This window comes from Oryx dammah, unplaced genomic scaffold, assembly GCF_014754425.2.
Source record: "Oryx dammah isolate SB20612 unplaced genomic scaffold, SCBI_Odam_1.1 HiC_scaffold_2, whole genome shotgun sequence".
Taxonomy (NCBI): Eukaryota; Metazoa; Chordata; class Mammalia; order Artiodactyla; family Bovidae; genus Oryx; species Oryx dammah.
In genome coordinates, this window is record NW_024070186.1 from 153,405,981 (window position 1) to 153,426,356 (window position 20,376).

A 20,376-nucleotide genomic window follows, 5' to 3' on the forward strand; every position below is an offset into this window, starting at 1 on the left:
CAGTGTTACTGCTTGTGGTTGCCAAGGTTTCCCTGGATAATCTTCCCCTCAAGGATCAATCAGCCTCCATCCTCCTTAATTAGCGGAGCCCGAATGGCTCATCTGCAAGGGCGTGGTGCACGCCATCTTTCCTCATCAGCCTCTCTGCTTACGTCCGGATGGACCGTATTTTGGAATGTTGACTCTGCAAGTTTCGGCAGTGCCTGCCTGACTGTTCAGGGAGCCAAAACTTCTGAAGACTTTTGTAAAATACATGGTAACAGAACGTATTATGGCATGACTTATTCGAGTCCTTGCCAGAGCTGGGGCTATTTGGAGTAAGCCTTCCATAGAGGATAATAAAGGCTTGAGGAAACACCTCAATCCAGGAGCTGGTATTCCAGCTTGGGACCTTCTTACCAATATTCTCCCTGTGTGGTGGTTGTGTGGTTGTTGAGAATCCTCTCCTTTCTAACCACCATCCCATTTCTGTTCCTGACGATTGTCAAACTTAGGAGATGTAAGAGGTTTTATTGTTGGAAATATCCCATATTTTCAGAGTCCTTAGAGAGCCCCTTGGTGGAAAGGCAACATGAAGATCCTTCACACAGAGGTGTGGTGACAAGGCTTGCGTGCTGCGGCCACTCTGGCTATGCCGTTCTCAATAACTGTCTTGTTCAGCTCAGGCAGGCTTAACAGGAGACCATGGACTGGGTGACTTAAACGACAGAAAAGTATTTTCTTCCTGGCTTGAAGGCCATGATCAAGGTTTCAGCAGGCTGGGTGCCTAGTGAGAGCTGTCTTCATGGCTTGTAGACAACCTTCCCCGTATCCTCACACAGCAGGGAGGGAAAGAGAGAAAGAAAACACTAGGTGTCTCTTCCTTTTTTTTTTTTTTTAACTGAACTATAGTTGATTTACTGGAGAAGGCAATGGCACCCCACTCCAGCACTTTTGCCTGGAAAATCCCATGGACAGAGGAACCTGGTAGGCTGCAGTCCATGGGGTCTCGAAGAGTCAGACACGACTGAGCGACTTCACGTTCACTCTTCACTTTCATGCATTGGAGAAGGAAATGGCAACCCACTCCAGTGTTCTTGCCTGGAGAATCCCAGGGACAGAGGAGCCTGGTGGGCTGCCGTCTATGGGGTCACACAGAGTCTTAGCAGCAGCAGCATAGTTGATTTAATGCATTGTGTTAATTTCTGCTGTAATCAAAGTGATTTAGTTATATGTATATTAATATACATACTCATTATTTTTCATGTTCATTTCCATTATGGTTTATCACAAGCTATAGTAGTGTAATTAATGTAGTTCCCTGTACTATACACTAGGATCTTGTTTATCCATCCTATATATGATAGTTTGCATTTGCTAATCCCAAACTCCCAGTCCAACCCTCCCCCACCTTTCCCCACCCCAGCAACCACAGGCCCATTCTCTATGTCTGTGAGTCTGTTCTGTAGATAATTCATTTGGGTCATAGTTTAGATTCCATTTGGTGTCTCTTCTTACAAGGACACTAATCCTGTTGGATCAGGGCCTCACCCGTATGACCCCATTGAAACTTAATTACCTCCTTATAGGTTCTGTCTCCAAATATAGTCACATTGGGGGTTAAGGCTTCAGTGCATGAATTTCAGAGGTTACAATACTTGGTAGTGACCCTGAGAGAGGGACTCAGGCCCTCTTCTGCACACAAGGAAGCTGAGACTCAGAGGACTTGAGCCATGTGCCTGAGGACACTGAGTGGCCAGTAGCAGGGCAGGATCTGACTCAACAGATACAAAACCTGCCCTCCAGCTGCTCCAGGAGAGAGGTGTGCCCTTCAGAATTTTGAAGGATGGAAACCTAATATCCTCGAGAGATCCGAATTAGCTTCTCTCCATCCCTATCTATCCTCTTGCACACTTATTACTCCAAGAAGTCATTTTTGCTGTTGTTGTTCAGCCGCTCAGTCATGTCCAACTCTTTCCAACCTCATGGACTGCAGTACTCCAGGTTCCCTGTCCTTTGCTATCTCCCGGAGTTTGCTCAAACTCATGTCCATTGAGTCAGTGATGTTATCTAACCATCTCATTCTCTGCTGACCCCCTTCTCCTTCTGCCCTCGATCTTTCGAAGTATCAGGGTCTTTTCCAATGAGTCAGCTCTTTGCATCAGGTGCCAGAGTATCGGAGCTTCAGCTTCAGCGTCAGCATCAGAAGTCATTGGAGAGATTTACTTATTAGGCACCCATCTCTCCACTAGACATTAAGGTTTCAGCTGCAGATGTCTGTCATCCTAGTCATTGCCATATCCTAGCGACTGAGACAGAGCTGGCACCGAGAAGATGCAGTTAACAGTTAATTAGTGACCAGATGATGAGTCCTCCTCTGGTCTCATGAGCTATCTTGTACCTTATCATCACCCTGTATTTGCTGTTTCTAAGTATCCAATTTTTAAGGAATGTACAGACCCGGTGGGTTATCAGGTTTTATCGAGGGATGTTTAGGCACGTTCTGAGGCCAAGCCAAAATTTCATGTCAAAGAGAAAGAGACTCTGAATGCGCTGTGTCAGGTGTTAATGAAACGGAGCTGCCACTAGAAGTTCACTCATCAAATCACAGAGGCTCACAAAGGCTTAGGGGGACAGGGGCCTCTGACCCTGCCTGTGAATTTCCTGGGCATGTTACTCTCTGGGAGGTTCTTCTGAATGGTCCCCAGCTCACGGCATCCTCCTCACTGGTTAGGCCAGCACATTGCAGTGAAGGGCAGGATCTTAGGCTGAGCCATTTCAACACGAGCATCGCACGATGAGAGTATCACCATCATCATCACTAGAAAGTGGTGCCCCAGCCAGCTCTCAGTGGCATCTTCATCCTCAATGTAGGGATGTGATCCGAAGGCTGGACTAGGCTCCCTGGACACCCACTGAGAGGAGGAGGCCCTCCTACTGGAGAGGTCCCAACAGAAGCAACCAAGAGTGAGCTGGGAAGATTCTGGCAAAATCACCAAATAGACAACGGACTGAGCAAATCAGAAGGACATGTCCTCAGGTCAGGCTACAGGTAGCTTTGTCACATTAGTGCCGCCAAGTGCACATGGGGGACCGACAGACTAGAACCCAAAGTCAAGGGGCTTATCCCGGGATGTGGAGATACACAGGCTGGTGGAACGGACACAGAAATATCCAAGGGTTCCCAATGAACGATTTCTTTTTGAGCCATTTAAATGGTCTGTGAGACATCTTCATAGGAGTGTTTGAATTTGTGTGTGCTCAATCGCTCAGTCATGTCTGACTCTTTGTGACCCCATGGATTACATTAGGTTCCTCTGTCCGTGGAATTTTCCAGGCAAGAATACTGGAGTGGGTTGCCATTCCCTTCTCTGGGAGCTCTTCCTGACCCAAGGATCTAACCCACGTCTCCTGTGTCTCCTGCACTGGCAGGAAAATTCTTTACCACAGTGCCCCTGGGGAAGCCCACGTTTGAATTTACCCTCTTCTCAGTAATATAGACATATTTATTGAATTCATTCTAGAATTTAGATCATGGGTCTGAAGAAGCTCTGAGAAATTTTTCGAAGTTAGGGAAATGGAAAGGGGTGGATGTGTGTGTGTCTCTCTCCGTGTGAGTGTATGTGTGTGTGTGTGAATGTATGTGTGTGTGTGTGTGTGTGTGTTGGAAATTTGGGGAAGTACTTTTGTTAGCTGGCTCAGCTGAAGATTGTGTCACAGGACATTTATTTAGTCTTGCTCAGAACTTGACGTCTTCCATTCCATCTAATGAGCATTTTATTAATATTTCCTGCCCCTTGCGGCCTAGTATTTCTGACCCTGTCTTGAACCTGGGCCTGTGTGTGTCCTTGGCCTCTGGCAGAGCTCACTGTGGACTTTGGGGTGCATGGGGGTAACTGGGGCCATGGACGAGAATGCAGCGTTTCTCCTGCATTGGAAGGGTGTCATTGTTTCATGTGAAGGGAACTCTAGGATATCAGACGGACCCACAGTGAAACAGAAGTATCATAACACATTCCGAAGTTGGAGTTACATGATCCCCTGTCAGGGAGAAGGACGGGAAATCAGCACTGCCTTGTCATGGAGGTGTGGGTTCCGAAGTGTTCCCACGGCCTCTAATCTTTGCTTCCATGACAGAAAGTTACTATCACACCCCTAAGTGCTGTCAAACCAGGCCCAGCACGCCTTGTCTTTTCACCTGACGGTAGCAGGGCCCCCAGGATGGAGCTCTTGCCCAGTCTCTTGGTGTCTTTTTTAGACACAGTATGTTTGAGCTGGAGCTGTGCTGGCTGCAGACCAGAGTTCTAAGAGTCAGGGGACATTAAAGGCCACCTTGGTGAGACTCCCCAGGGCTTGCTACCACTGATGAAATTCAAGTCCTTCACTGGACCTGTGAGGAACTAAGGCCAAATGAGCGTAAGACTGATAATAGCACAGTGTGAAGATTCTGTTTAACAAGGAGTCTAATGCCTTTATTTAAACAGAATATATAATAGGAAAGGTGAAAGGTTGTTGCGGACCCACGAAAAGACGCTGGGATTCCTGGCCTCCGGAGGAAAAGAATTCAATCCGGGGCCAGAGACGAGGCTGGATCACTCAGAGCTTTTGTATGATAAAGTTTGATTAAAGTATAAAGGAGATAGAGAAAGCTTCTGACATAGGCATCAGAAGGGGGCAGAAAGAGTACCCCCCGCCCCTGCTAGTTTTTAGCTGGATGTTATATAGTCACTGCTGCTACTGCCCTTGCTAAGTCGCTTCAGTCATGTCCGACCCTGTGCAACCCCAGAGATGGCAGCCCACCAGGCTCCACCATCCCTGGGATTCTCCAGGCAAGAACACTGGAGTGGGTTGCCATTTCCTTCTCCATATATAGTCACTATCAGTCTGTTAATGAAAGAAAGGAATGTCTTAAAACTCAGAATGGCACCAGGCCCCTCATCCATAAGATATATTTTGGGATAATCTTGGCACCAGACGATTCATCCCAGGCCAGAAATGATTGACTTGAATCTTGTAGAAGGGCAGATTACTATACAAATAGTTTTGTTTACATAGACTAGGAGAACAGTGTCTGAGTATAACATATGGTCTGTCAAGTAGGTTCTGAGCCATTAGGTGGAACCGACTTGAAGACAGAGTCTGGGGTAAATGCATAGTACATTAACATAGCCTGACAAACATTTCCACAAGAAAAATGCATTGGTTAACTCAAGGTTTGAGAATAGTTAACTTTAGGTGGAACCAGGTGTCATTATGGCAGCACAGTATTTTAAGAGAAACCTCCTTTTTAAATTTGTATAGAGAAGGGGGGGAATATATATATATATATATATATATCACAAAATAAATAAATAAATAAATAAATAAATAAATATATCACTAGTTTGTTTCCTCCTGCCACTTAAGAGAGATAAAAGTGTCTGACACTTGCAGCCTATTTCCTCCATTTGGAGACCCCTGTCCTTCCTGCCTGTTACCCTCCCAAAGGGCTTCCCTGGTAGCGCTAATGGTAAAGAACCCAGCTGTCAATGCAGGAGATTTAAGAGATGTGGGTTCTTAGATCTCCCAGGAGCCTGGGTCGGGAAGGTTCCCTGGAGGAGGGCATGGCAACACCCCATGGGTATTCTCGCCTGGAGCATCCCATGGACAGAGGAGCCTACGGCCCATTGGGTCACAAAGAGTCAGACACGACTGAAGCAACTTAGCATGCACATGCATGATAGGCAAGGGTCACAAAAGCCTACGGTGGTCCAGTTGATTTTAGAAAACAGATGGCGTCCTGTTAGTGTAAAGCCTGGGGCTCTGGACAGAGCTCTGACCCAAAGTTGGGTCCCAGCTGGGCGGTGGCTTTGGGCAAGTGAGAACAGGAGGAACTGGGCCAGTTCCCAGCCACGGCTCCATCAGCTAACATCTGTGATTCTGTGACTGCAGACCAGTTGGCTGAGCTGACTAGGAAACCTTGATTCCCATTGGCTGGCCCAAGAGTTGCCACGTTTTGCATCTTTGATCATTGGATCTCAGCAGACTCAGTTTAATGGCCTGAAGAGTGATCACTTGGCAGGAGGTTCACGGGAGCCAGAGGTGCCTAGGGTCTGATGAGTGAGAAGCTCTGGTAGCACCAGAATCCAGATCCCCAGCCCCACCCACCGCCACTTCCAGAGCAGAGGGAGAGAGGGAGAAAGGCAGCTAACATCATGGAGCCCCCGACCCCAGGCCACCAAGCCTAGTGCTGTAGATACACGGTGCCTCCCTTCCAGCACTCAGCAGAGAGCTGTGTCACCCTCAGTTAGGACTGGGCACTGGGGACTGGGCGAAGAACAAGGCCGTTCAGCCCCAGTGCTCAGGGAGCTTGCATTCTTTGGGGTGAGAAAGGATAAAATACACTCAGAGACTTAACAACATTCGAGAGGCTATGAGACCTAATGACGGGGACTGAGTCCAGGCTGGGCATGCGGCACAGAGGCCTGGATGAGGAGGGGGAGAAAGAACATTGCAGGCAGAAGGAACGGCGTGTGCAAATGTACCAAGGTGCCAAGTCATCTGGCCCCTGTGAGGGCTGGAGGGAGGCCAGTGGCCGGAAAGCAGAAAGCAGGGGCTCGAGTCTTTGGAGTTGAACTTGAGGAGGTTGGTTGCACCGGCCAGGTTCTAGCAAGCTTCACAGGTGATGGTCAGGGTTTGCTTTTTATCTTTTAGGCAGAGAAAGAAGGTTATAGGTTTTAAGTAAGACAAGGATGGGATCTGATGTGCATTTTTAAAAAGATTACAATTCCAATGGGGAAAATGGATGAGGAGGGCAGGAAAGGAGAGAGGAGACCAGCTAGGGGCGAGAAAGGTGGAGAAGTGTTATCCTTCCTGTTTTTCAGATAAATTCACTAGATCCAAAGGCACCTTAATGATAGGAAAATACAGGTCATTCACCATGCATATGCTGTCTAATGCCTAATATCAACAATATATGGAGCCTGTATGTATATATAGATATACCTAGCACAGACCCAGTTTTAAAAGTGGGCACGTGAAATGAGCCAGCATTTTGACAAGCGAGACTAGGTAAGCATCTGAAGAGATGGATACATAATTGGGGATCGGGGAAATAAATACAAGTCAAGCCACAGTGAGATACAGTTTTGTACCCATAAATGGGAAAAAGCTAGAATCCTGTCCATGCCTAGCGCTGGAGAAGACGAGGAGTCACGCAATTCCTCAGGCACTGCAGCCACTCCGGAAGCCACCCTGGCCACATTTCCCCAAAGTCACGCGTCTTACGACTCATTCAGTTGCCCTCCTAGGTCAGCACCGGAGAGAAACACTTGCACGTGTTGACCCAGGGACATTTGCAGGAGTGGTCATGGCTACAAGGCCCACAGAAGGCACCTGGCAGCCCCCGGATGCCCACCACCTGGCGACTGTGTGAACGAACCACAGTGCCTTCAAGAGAGCGGAGTAGCATGCAGCCATATACTGCTGGGTTCAAAGCAAACGCCAAAGCCCAGGCACTAAGCTGTAATGTTACACCCTTTTCATAAAGCTGTTAGGAATACGTGGAGATGCAGAAAGCTATACTCAAAAGGCAAGCAGGGGAGGAATGGCCATGAATGCAGGTGGTAGTTACCTTGATATGGGGGGAGGCTGGAGGGAGGGGAACCCACAGGTTAGACACAGGTATTGTTAAGGTCCAGCTCTCACTCAGGGGGCTTATTCACAGCACAGGTGCTGGGGACGGAATTTAAATTGCTTAATTAAATGAATAAATACAAAGGAAGGCCATGTATTGACCCATAAAGAATGTGTCATATCCTAAGGGTTCCCTGGTGGCTCTGTGGTAAAGAACCTGCCTGCCAAGCAGGAGATGTGGGTTTGATCCCTGGGTCAGGAAGATCCCCGGAGGAGGAACTGGCAACCCACTCCAGCATTCTTGCCTGGAGAATCCCCTGGAGCCTGGCAGGCTACAGTTCATGGCATCGCGACTAGTCAGACACACCTTAGCTACTAAACAACAACATGGTTAGTTTAATTCTTTAAAAAAGAAATAGGGTTGGGGAAGGAGAGAGAGAGAAAGGAAGGAAGAGGGAACAGTAACTAGCCCACCTGTCTGGAGCAGAGGCAGGCCTCTGTCCTGGCCTGAGCCCCTTCTTCGCCCATGAGACCATTGCTGGGAATGATGGTCTTGTGGACAAGGAGAGAAGGGGGCTGTGAGTGGTCATTGTTTCCCAGAAGCTTGACCAGCACGGGGTATTTCTGCCAGGAACTGGCCTGTTCTGAACGGGGCTGGCTGGAAAAGGTCACAAATGGGTGGGAGTCCGTTTCGCCACCGGCAGCGGCTCTTTCAGGCATGGCAGGAGGTGATGTTTTAGGCCTGGCTGTGGGTGCGGTCAAAGTTGATGCTTTCGTAGAAGGGGAAGCTGAATTATGGTTGCACCAAAAGCCCATATCAGAACCATGAGGACAGGAAGGATTGGAGAAGACAATGATCCGGAGGCTTGGTGGGGCAGTGGCGGGGAGGTGGGGGGCAGGAGGCAGCAGGGACAAGAAAGGAGGAGGATTTGAAGGAAAGAAAGGTGACAGTGAAGTCAGAAGCAATGAGTCCACTCCCAGCAGAGGCTTTGACATGCAAGGGGAGAAGGAGAAAGGATTTGCCCCCTCAGATCAGGGCCTTGGGTCTTAGCATCATTTTGTGTAATATTCTGGCTTAATGGCTTCACAACTGTGTCCCAAATGCCAGCATCTCCCAATCCCCGTTCAACCACCACTCACGAAATAGAACACAAAAGGTATGCCTCCAGTTGACCAAATCTTCAAACTACCTTGGGGCTTCCCTAGTGGCTCAGACAGTGAAGAACCTTCCTGCAGTGCAGTAGATGTGGGTTCCATCCCTGAGTTGGGAAGATACCCTGGAGAAAGGAATGGCATCCCACTCCAGTATTCTTGCCTGGAGAATTCCATGGACAGAGGAACCTGGTGGGCTGCAGTCCATGGGGTTGCAGAGAGTCAGGACTGAGTGACTAACAACACTTCCAGGATCAAAATAACCTTAACTCTTGGGAAAACTATGTTGTTGTTATTTTTATAATGTTTTAATATCTTAATTTAAAATTTACTAGTTTTAATGTTATAATATATTGTCTGCATCGCAGACACAGCTCACTGCCCCTCTCCCTGCCAAAATCAGCTTTGCGTTCAGACTTCTATGACTTAGGGAGAGTGATGAGACTGTGCTCAGAGGGCTGATGGCAACAAAGAACATTTGAGGCTGGTGACTTCACCAGTGACTTGAACTGTGAGTGAAGGAAGCCGACCGGGGAAGTTTCACGTTTCAAGAAGATAACGTGTCCCACTTAGAGCTCTCCCATCAGATCACAGGGGCTGGATTTCTTGACTGGACATGAAATGTAACAGCCGCTGAGATCTGAACCTCCCGTCTGGGTCTCTGGGAAGGATCGAGGCGGCAGAGACAACAGTCGTTATTCAAGTGCAGTGAACAGGGGGCCGTGTGCCTGGAGGATGATGGTTGTGTGGAGATGTAGGAGCGCGTGCCAGTGGTTCATCTCGCAAGCTGCTCACAGCTCGGGAGCTGGGTTCCTGTCCTGGCTCCACCTAAGGAAGCCAACCACGCTCAGACGGTGGCTCCCCATGCCACCCCCTGACCTCAGTCTGAGTCTCTATGTTGGGGATTCACAAAGTACAGCCCACAGGCTGGTTTTGTAAATAGAGTTTTATTAGAACACAGCCATATCTGTATCATCTTTCATGTTACAACAGCACAGCTGAGAAGTTGACACACAGGTCCTGTGGCCCACGAATCCTGAAATAGGTCCTATCTGACCCTTTACAGGGAAAAAAAGATGTCAACTCCTGATCTATATTATAGGAAAGTTAACTGGATTGTTGCTTCCCCAAATGGGAATGTTAGCATCTCAGGGGATACGGAGCTGAAGAGCAACAGTCCTTTCCACAGTTAATGTAAGGATTAAGCATATGTTAGGATTTAGATAGACTAGGGTACATGTACAAATTAACATTGCTTCTATTCCTATTATACAATCATTTGGATGTGGAACTTTCATTACCAGAACCTTTATTCATATTTATTTTTTAATCTGAAAGAAATTAAGCTGTGTAACATTTAATATCTTAGGACTTACACTCACACTTCATATGTAATTCATTTTTCAAAGTTTACTACAATTAACAATAGCTAACAGCTTCTTAAACATCTGTTATGTGTCTTTGAGTGTTCTGAGAGCATCATAGAAAGTGACTCAACTTTATGATAGAAAGGGGCTTTGGGCTCCATTTTACAGGTGAAAAAAACTGAGGCAGAGAGAGGTGATGTAATTTGCCAAAAGTCACACAACTAGTGAGTGGCAGGTCTGCATTTGAACTCAGGAAGGTTCAGCTTCTCAGGTCCTTTGCTATGTGTCCTCTCATAAACGTACATATATTGACTACACATGCTCCAAGCCTCTTTTTCGCTTGTTTTACGTAGTAGGGGCATATGCTCTTGGGTGTGGCTGGTTTCGGGGATTCTGTCCAGGATTGGGATTCTGCATTGCCCTCCTGCCTGGCCGCGTAACTCTTCCTACGGGCCTTAGGCCTGCTGAGGGCTGAGCTCCCCCGGGCCCTGACGTGCTCTCTTGCCTTTACAGCCCATCCCGAGAGAGCCGCCCTGCTGTTCGTGTCCAGCGTCTGCGTCGGTCTGGCACTCACGCTGTGCGCTTTGGTCACCAGAGTGTCCTGCACGAAGGACTTCCAGGAGCTGCAGCTGGCAAGGGAGCACCTCGTGCCGGGAAGCGACAAGGCTGAGGAGGACAGCCAGGATGAGGAGGGGGAGGAGGACTCCTCTGACTCCGACTTTCCAGGGGATCTCTCGGGGTTTTGTAGGACTACATATCCTGTCTACAGTTCCATAGAGGCTGCAGAGCTGGCAGAAAGGATTGAACGCAGGGAGCAGATCATCCAGGAAATATGGATGAACAGTGGCTTGGACACTTCACTCCCAAGAAACATGGGCCAGTTCTGAGAGCCAGATACATCCTGATGTGAGCACACTTTCTGAAGAGGGAAGGTTCCAAAAGCCCCTCCAGCTCTGTTCCACTTGTACCTTCTGTGAAGGAGAGTTTGTCATGCCATCCAATACTGGGGAAGCCAGAAAGTTCTTAAAGGGACATTTCAAACTGTTTACAGCACATCCCAAAATAAATTTGGAGGGAAGAAATCTTTGTCTTCTGTTATTTATTTAAATTCATGTGTATATGCTAACAGAACTAGAGTTCACATTCATCGAACACTTACAATGCCCAGCACTGTTCTAGTTGCTTTTCATACATTAAGTTATTTAATACTCATGACAACCTCATACGATGATACTGTCATTTTCATTTTACAGATGGATATTTAGAAGAAATCTGTCTATCCATCAAGAAATTATACTACTATTCAAGGTGGCAAGCATGAGTTGAGTGACCTCAGGCTCACTGGTGGTATTATGTTTAGAGAAAGTGTTGGCAAAAAAAAATTTAAGGTGAAGATAATAAATATTTTAGGCATTGTTTGTCAGATAGTGTCTACCACCACTACTCACCTCTGCCACTGAAGCTCAAAAGCAACCACAGCTAATACATAATGGATGAACACAGCTGTGTTTCAATAAAACTTTATTTGTGGAAACTGAAATTTGAAATTAATGAAGTTTCACATGTCATATATTCTTAATCAATTATTTTAAAATGTAAAAGCCATTCTTAGCTCATGGACTGTACAAAACAGGCGGTAGACTGGATTTGGTCTTGATTTTATAAATAAATTATGGTTTACATGGCTCAGTGGTAAAGAACCTGTCTGTCAGTGCAGGAGACAATCCATGGTGGGGGGCGGTCACAAAAGAGCTGGGCACAGTTTAGTGACTAAAACAGCAATGGTTTACAATGGGGCTTCATTCGTGGCTCAAATGGTAAAGAATCCGCCTGCAATGCAGGAGACCCAGGTTCGATCCCTGGGTTGGGAAGATCCCCTGCAGAAGAGAAAGGCTACCCACTCCAGTATTCTGGCCTGGAGAATTCCATGGGCAGAGGAGCCTGGCGGACTACAGTCCATCAAGTCACAAAAAGTCAGACACGACTGAATAACTAATGAATGAAGCACAAGCTGGAATCAAGATTGCTGGGAGAAATATCAATAACCTCAGATATGCAGATGACACCACCCTTACAGCAGAAAGCAAAGAAAAACAAAAAAGCCTCTTGATGAAAGTGAAAGAGGAGAGTGAAAAAGGTGGCTTAAAACTCAACATTCAGAAAATGAAGATCATGGCATCTGGTCCCATCACTTCATGGGAAATCGATGGGGAAACAGTGGAAACAGTGTCAGACTTTATTTTTTTGGGCTCCAAAATCACTGCAGATGGTGACTGCAGCCATGAAATTAAAAGACGCTTACTCCTTGGAAGGAAAGCTATGACCAACCTAGACAGCATATTCAAAAGCAGAGCCATTACTTTGCCAACAAAGGCCCATTTAGTCAAAGATACGATTTTTCCGGTAGTCATGTATGGATGTGAGAGTTGGACCATAAAGAAAGCTGAGTGCCAAAGAATTGATGCTTTTGAACTGTGGTGTTGGAGAAGACCTTGAAAGTCCCTTGGACTGCAAAGAGATTCAACCGGTCCATCCTAAAGGTCAAAACAGTTAGTCCTGAATATTCATTGGAAGGACTGATGCTGAAGCCGAAACTCCAATACTTTGCCCATCTGATGCAAAGAACTGACTCATTTGAAAAGACCCTGATGCTGGGAAAGATTGAAGGCAGGAGGAGAAGGGGACGACAGAGGATGAGATGGTTGGATGGTATCCCCGACTCAGTGGACATGCGTTTGAGTAAATTCCAGGAGTTGGTGATGGACAGGGAGGCCTGGCGTGCTGCAGTTCATGGGGTCGCAAAGAGTTGGACACGACTGAGCAACTGAAGTGAACTGAACTGAACTGAGAACACGAAAAGAATTTTTTTTTCTTTCTTGTCCCAGAGGTACTTAGAGCATAAAAATGATGGTGTCAAATCTTCTCATATGCTGACTACCAACGAGGTCTCCCTCCTTATCTTACTTCATCATCACATCAACCCTGCGAGCAGGTATAAATCGTTGAAGAGGCTGAAGGTTGACAGGTTAAGTATTGGGGCCAAGTCACACGGTACAAAGTGCTGGAGCTGACTCAGTGGTAAGGTGAGGAGGAAATTCTAGCTGTTCACTCAGTATCCCAGGTATCAACAGATAAAATGGAAGGCATTTCCCTCAGTCCCCAGATCCTGAAGGTGGAAGGCCCATCTAAGTCACACAGAGGAGGTGGGTTTGGGGGAAAGGGCCTGTCTCTCATCAACCAGCCTAGCTGCCCGTATGGGGGAGCGGCTGCATTTTGCTTTGCTTTGTTTTTTTGTAATTCAGTTTGCCTTAGTTCATTCTAGCTGCTATTACAAAAATACCATGGACTGAATGGCTTATAAACAACAGAAATTTATTTCTGTTTTTGAGGCTGAAAGTCCAAGATCAGGGGGCCAGCAAATTCAGTGTCTGGTGAGAGCCTGGCTTCCTGGCTCATAGCTGGCTGTCTTCTTGCTGGGTGCCCCTGTGGCAGAGGGGGCTGGGAGTTCTCTGGGGTCTCCTTTGGTACCTGCTCAGTTGCTCAGTCGTGTCCACCTCTTCATGACCCCATGGACTGTGGCCAGCAGCCTCCTGTCCATGGGACTTTTCCAGGCAGAAATACTAGAGTGAGTTGCCATTTCCTTCTTCAGGAAATCTTCCTGTCCCACGGATTGATCCTGAGTCTTCTGCATTGGCGGGCAGATTCTTTACCACTGAGCCACCCAAGGGTGCTGGTTTTATCCATGAGGGCTCTGCCATCACAACCTAATCACTTCTCACTTCCCACCTCCAAATACCGTCACATTAGGTGTTAGGTTCTAACATGAGTTTTAAGGTACACAAACTTTTAGTCTACACCAAAGTTGAAGTTCACATGAAGTAAAATTAACTTTAAGGCATGCAATTCAGTGGCTTTTAATATATTCACAATGTGGTAGGACCACCACTTCTACCTAATTCTGAAGTGAAGTCGCTCAGTTGTGTACAACTCTTTGCCATCCCATGGACTGTAGTCTGCCAGGCTCCTCCCATGGGATTTTCCAGGCAAGAATTCTGGAGTGGGTTGCCACTTCCTTCTCCAGAGGATCTCCCTGACCCAAGGATCGAAACCAAGTTACCCACATTGCAGGCAGACTCTTTACCATTTCAGCCACCAGGGAAGGCCCTTCTACCTAATTCCAAAACACTTTCAATCCCAGAAAATAAAACCCCTGCCCCATTAAGCACCCACTCCCCATTTCCTCCTTCCTCCAGCCCCTGGCAACTACCAGTCTGTGCCTGTGCATTCAGTTATTCTGGGTAGTTCATATAAAGGGAATCACACATGTAAATGGGATCTTCTGTCACTGGCTTCCTTCATTTAGCATAATGTCCTCAAGTTCATTTGTGCTGTGGCATGAATCAGTACTTTCTTCCTTTTACGGCTGAATAATATTCCACTACATGTATAAACCAGGCTCTCCTCGTGCCTCAGTCGAGGAATCTGCAATGCAGGAGACCTGGTTCAATCCCCGAGCTGGGAGGATCCCCTGGAGAAGGGAGTGGCTACCCACTCCAGTATTCTTTCCTGGAGAATTCCATGGACAGAGGAGCCTGGCAGGCTACATTCCATGGGGTTGCAAAGAGCAGGACATGACTGAGCAACTAACACTTTCATATATGGATAGACCACGCTAAGTTCATGAATTCATCCATTTGTAGACATCTGGGTTGCTTCCGCCTTGGTCTACTGTGAGTAGTGGTGCTGTAAACATTTGTGTGTAGCATTTTAATAGCAGTGAAACTACAAAGGGACTCCCTCAGCAGTCCAGTGATTACAAGTCCAACGCCTTCCAGTGCAAGGGGTGCAGGCTTGATCCCTCATCGGGAACCAAGATTTCATATACTGCTCACAGTGCAGCCAGAAAAAGAAAAGGGACTACATGTTAAAAGACAATTGCAGACCCAGTTGACTAGGAATCAGGTGGTTTCCATTAAACTAAAGGAACGGGGACTGAAGGTGAGTCAGAGTGACACTCTCCCTTCTGTCAGTTTCAGAATGTGCGTTTCTTACACTTATCCGAGAAGGTGGGAGGGTAGGACTCGGTCCATAAAGGGGTCATATGCACAGGCTGGGGTGGTGTAGGCAGAGGCTGAAACCCCTCAGCACCTCCAGGGACCCGAGTCGTCCATCTATAACATAGGGGATTGGGAGAAGTTGACAGGGCGGGATGACTCGCTTTCAATCTGTCATTAGAGATAAATCTCTTCCAGGTCATAGCAGAGAATGAACATATGGCTCCATTGTTTAAATTCTTCATGAGAATTTTGTTCTAATCAAAGAGTACCCTTGTCCTTTGATTTCCTGAGCTCAGCAAGAGGCACTTCAGTGCTGTCTCGGCTCCCAGAACAGCCTCCCCCCACGGTCTCTAGTCCTAATTCCCAAGCAGCATCTTCTCTGGCTCCGTGAACGTAGCTACCTTCATCTGATGGCTCTGTGAGCCTAAACAGAACATGGCAGCTGAAGGTTTTCATTTTTCCAGCCAGAGAAAGAGCTGCGGCCACACTGACAGTCTCAAAGCTCTTGTTGAATGCCACGATGGGTCTTCTCTTATCTGTGTCTCCCCATAACCTCCACCCACATGCATATCCTCCCAGGACCCCCAAAGAGGCAGCAGGGAAACAGGCCAGCCAAGGCGAAGGGCAGTCTTTGGCTTGCGCAAATGCAATAAGTTGTTTGTTTGCATTTTCCGAGCCCAAGAGAAGAATGCCACGGTCTTCTCAAGGAAGGAGGCTGAGGAGTCCTGCTGAGAATGTTTGGATGGGCACCAAGCCCAGGGAGGAAAGGACCAATGCAGCTTTGAATCAGGGGTTGCGACGGAGCGTGGTGGCTGGTGGAAGCTCCCAGGTGGAATTCCACCCAGAGAGTGCAGGGCACACGTAGACTACTGCTTCTGAGCGTTGTGCAAGTCGGGGCCGCAGCCACCCCATGGTCTCCAGGCGGTGGGGTCCCAGAAGTTCTGTGAAAAGAGGCTAGCTCGGTGGGAAGTTTGCCCATATCACTGCCTCAGTTACTTGCTGCAAAACACTGACTTTGAAAATGTGAGCCTCATGCTGTAAAATTCAGTCCTTCTGGGTTCACAGAGCTTGTTAGCTGGGCCCCTCTTGCTCTGTCCATGTTGGGGCACTAGCTGCTTCACCGAGGAGTGCACAGCCAGAAGAAGTGAAGTCGCTCAGTCGTGCGTAAACTCTTTGCAATCCCGGGGACTGTAGCCTACCAGTCTCCTCCATCCATGGCGTTTTCCAGGCAAGAGTACTGGAGTGGGTTGCCATTTCTTTCTCCAGGGGATCTTCCCAACCTGGGGATCGAACCCAGGTCTCCCATGTTGGAGGCAGATGCTCTACCCTCTGAGCCACGAGGGAAGCCACACACAGCCAGGGACCAAGCAGTTCCCCAGAGGCCCTGTGGGTGGTCCCACTGCAAACCCCACAAATGGGTCATGCATGATGCTGTGCCCACCCAGAACCCTGCACCAGGCCCGGTACCACCCCAGCTGCTGCGAGGGCGGCTGCAAGCGGACCACAGTGTCCTCTTTCGCAGAGAATTACCCCTCACCAATTCTGCCTTAGGGCTTCCCTGGGGGCTCAGACGGTAAAGAATCTGCCTGCGATGCAGGAGACCCTGGGTCAATCCCTGGGTTGGGAAGATCCCCTGGAGGAGGAAATGGCAACCCACTGCAGTATTCTTGCCTGAAGAATCCCATGGACAAAGGCTACAGTCCATGGGGTTGCAAAGTGACATGACTGAGTGAGCAGCACATTTCTGTCTTAGCCTGCTTGGGCTGCTGTAACAAAATCCCACAGACTAGATAGCCTATAAAAATTAGAAATTTCTTCCTCACAGTCTGGCGGCTAGAAGTCCAAGCTCGAGGTGTCAGCATGGTGTGGGGAGGGCCCTCTTCTGGGTTGCAGACTTCCCGCTGTGTTCTCAGATGATGGAAGGGACGCGGGGAACTTTGTAGGGTCTCCACTAAGGGCACTAATCTCATTCATGAGGGCTCCACATTTTTGATCTAGAACGCTCTAGAGGAATTTCCCTGGTGGTCCAGTGGTTGAGAGTCCAAGCTTCCAATGCAGAGGGCATGGGTTCGATTCTTTGTCAGGGAACTAAAATCCCACTTGCCATGTGGTGTCACAAAACAAAAATAAAAACAAAAGCGAAATCTCCTGGAGGCCTTACCTCTGGGGCTTAGGATCTGAAGGTGAATTTGGGGGGACACAAACATTGAGACCACAGCAATTTTCTTACAAGTATTTCTCCTAAGAGCACTGCTTCAATAAGCCACTCGTTCAGAAATCTTTGGAAACTGGACTTCCCTGGTGGGACAGTGAATAGGAGTCCACTTGCCGACACAGGGGACACGGGTTTGATCCCTGGCCCAGGAAAATTTCACATGCTGAGGAGCAGTCAAGTCGGTGCGGCACAGCTGTTGAGCCCTCAAAATGCAATTACTGAAGCTCGAACACCTAGACCCATGCACTGCAACAAGCAAAGCCACTGCAATGAGAAGCCCATGAGTTGCAGCTGGAGGGTAGCCCTCACTTGCTGCAATTGGAGAAAAGCCCGTGAACCAACGAAGCCCCAGCACAGCCAAAAGTAAATAATTTTTTAAAAACTGAATTTAAAAAAGAAGAACCACCATAAAGGAAAGCTTTCATCATCAATTATTTCTTCCTTCTGAGTTTCAGCATCCAGCATGGCCAAAACTTCATCAGTTACACAGTCCTCAGAGGATCGGACAGAACTCAAGGGCAAAATAAGAACAAGCTGCTGAAGAAGACAAGGCAGCCTCCAGCCCTGCCACAGAGGGGAGTTTGGAGGAGGAATGGCTGTCTGCAGAGCTCCCAGGAAAGCGTCAAGGCCTGACCTTCTTTGGATTCTTCAGCCAAGTCCGTTGTGCAGTCTCCCACACTTGGACCTGAAAGACTCGGCCCAGCGTTGGCAGGATAGCCATAAACCCGGAACTGTGGTCAGCTTGGTTTTAAGAAGCCCATTGTAAGCCTGACCACCAGTGCAGAGTTGGCCAAACTCCATCCCATGACTGGCCCGTAGCCTCAGAGATTAAATCCTAAATAAACACTCCAGCTAAATGCCCTGTCGACTGGAAGCCATACTGGTCTATAGCTGGAAATAAGGCAAGAAAGAGGCACGATAATATCAGCCAGATAAGGGAAAATGCAGGAAGCCAGCTAATAATTATCCAAGGCCATCACATTCTTTGTAGGAATTTCAAGTCAACAGGCACCTCCCTGCAGGGGCAGCGCTGGGCTCCCTCGAGAATGAATGAGCCGGTGTCTAAACACGATGCCGATCGTCCGACACAGAGCCGGCAGCCACATGTGCCTAGCTAATCTTAAACCGAAAGCAGTTAGTAGCATTTAAAAGTCCACTCCTCGGTCACGCCAGTGACTCAGTGGCCACCTGGCCAGTGGCTCCTGTCTTGGATGGTGCAGGGAGGGAGCTCTGCTGGGCGATGCTGAGCCAGAGTGCTCAGTCAGACAGGGAGAGCCAGTCCCAGCTCACTGCAATGAAACGGAGCGGATATTTCATTACCAACCAAAGGCGTCATCGGGTCAACATCCCAGGGGCAGCATGTGTACACGTGGCTGAGTCTCTTCGCTGTTCCCCTGAAACTATCATGACACTGTTCATCGGCTATATCCCGATACAAAATAAAAAGTTTAAATCTTTATATAATAAAATGTTTGCTGACTCAATAAATAAATAAAAATAAATCTGGGCACAGAAATGTGGGACAAAGTTGCCACCTACTCCCACTGGGCTCACCTTTCTGGGGACACCCCCACACGTCCCTAGTCCCCAAGCCCTGTGGGCTCTGTCCTTATGGCAGGCCTTGGTGCCATCCAGTCTGTGTGGGTCCCAACCCCTGCAGAACCACAGCCCCAGCTATCAGGTCTGCCTTCCCTGCCCCAAAGAGGGGGGAGCAGCCCACAGGGGCCTTTTGCCCTGGCCACCTGTCTTGCAGCAGCAGCTGCTGTACATTCCCCCTTCTTTTGCATCCTGAGAAGCACACAGCTTCCGAGACTAGCCATCCCCCTCATTCTTCCTGACCCAACGGCTAGCGGCACCCCCCGCCCCCAGGAAGGGTCCAAAGAGAGATCTCAGGCCAAGCCTTTCTCACCTCGAGGCCCTGTCTCCCTACCCCGCCAGGCAACAGTGGCTGACCCACCAGGCCCACCCCTCGTGCCTTCTTCTTCCTCTTCACTTTCAGGATCTTCCATCTCTTGGCTAAATCTGGGAGCAGAGTCTGCAAAGGCCTTCTCTTTATCCTTTGGGGATTTCAGCTTCACAACCCTGAGTGTAAGAATGATGTTAAATGGTCAATGATGTTAATGACCATCATTGTAAACGGAGCAGTGATGTTAATGGTCATAAGATGGCCCTGGGAACCCAGAGAGCATGATTCTACCTGATGGGCTGGAGAGGCTGATGGGAGGTGGTGCTCAACAGGGCCCTCAGGAACGAGCAGAATTGTCAAAGGTGGTCATACGGGAACCTGAGCGGGGGCAGGGGAAGCCACAGCAGTGGGCCGGGAGGTGGGAACAGGTGGCGCGTGTTTGGGAAAGGGGAGCAGTGAGGCCTCAGGCTAACAGGGTACAGAACCCCAGGCACTGGACTCCAGACAACAGGACTGGCTGTAGAGATGACATCACCCACTGGGGCCAGCAGCCTTCCATCCCCCAGAGGCAAATATCAGTGTTGAGAGCAGGTTTGCTGTTTAGTCACTAAGTCGTGTCTGACTCTTTTGCGACCCCATGGACTGTAGCTCGGCAGGCTCCTCTGTCCATGGGATTTCCCAAGCAAGAATACTGGAGTGGGATGCCATTTCCTTCTCCAGGGGGATCTTCCCAACCCAGGAATTGAACCCATGTCTCCTGCACCGGCAGGAGGATTCTTTAACACTGAACCACCAGGGAAGCCCTGAGATCAGGCTTTCAATCCACTCGCAGCCAGTAATCAGCTGGGCCTGGTCTCCAACCACGTAGGCCTCGAGCTCTTGGAATACAAATTTCTCCTCATTTTAAGGTTGCTGATCACTATCCAGGTAGCCTTTTTAAACATAATTTTCTTTCTTTATTTGATTATCTATTTACTGGCCGTGCTGGGTCTTCTTTGCTTCGAGGACTTTTCTCTAGTTGCAGCGAGTGGGAGCAATCCTCCAGTTGTGGTGCGTGGGCTTCCTGTTGGGGTGTCTTCTCTTGTT

The 20,376-nt window shown here is 48.4% G+C and overlaps 1 protein-coding gene across 5 annotated transcripts in view; it reads left to right on the plus strand.

Moving 5' to 3' along the window:
* EVA1C (eva-1 homolog C) overlaps nucleotides 1–19,802 on the plus strand; it is a 113,846-nt gene extending 94,044 nt beyond the window's left edge. For 3 of the 5 annotated variants that reach the window (XM_040228030.1, XM_040228038.1, XM_040228053.1), the window contains one exon: nucleotides 10,626–11,797. In XM_040228030.1, coding sequence (XP_040083964.1) covers nucleotides 10,626–10,999 — 374 coding nt within the window. In that variant the 3' untranslated portion in view covers nucleotides 11,000–11,797. Of the gene's footprint in view, nucleotides 1–10,625; nucleotides 11,798–19,383 lie in introns of those variants that run through there. The other 2 variants (XR_005718930.1, XM_040228045.1) reach the window with 2 other exon arrangements.
* The last annotated feature ends 574 nt before the right edge of the window (nucleotides 19,803–20,376 follow it).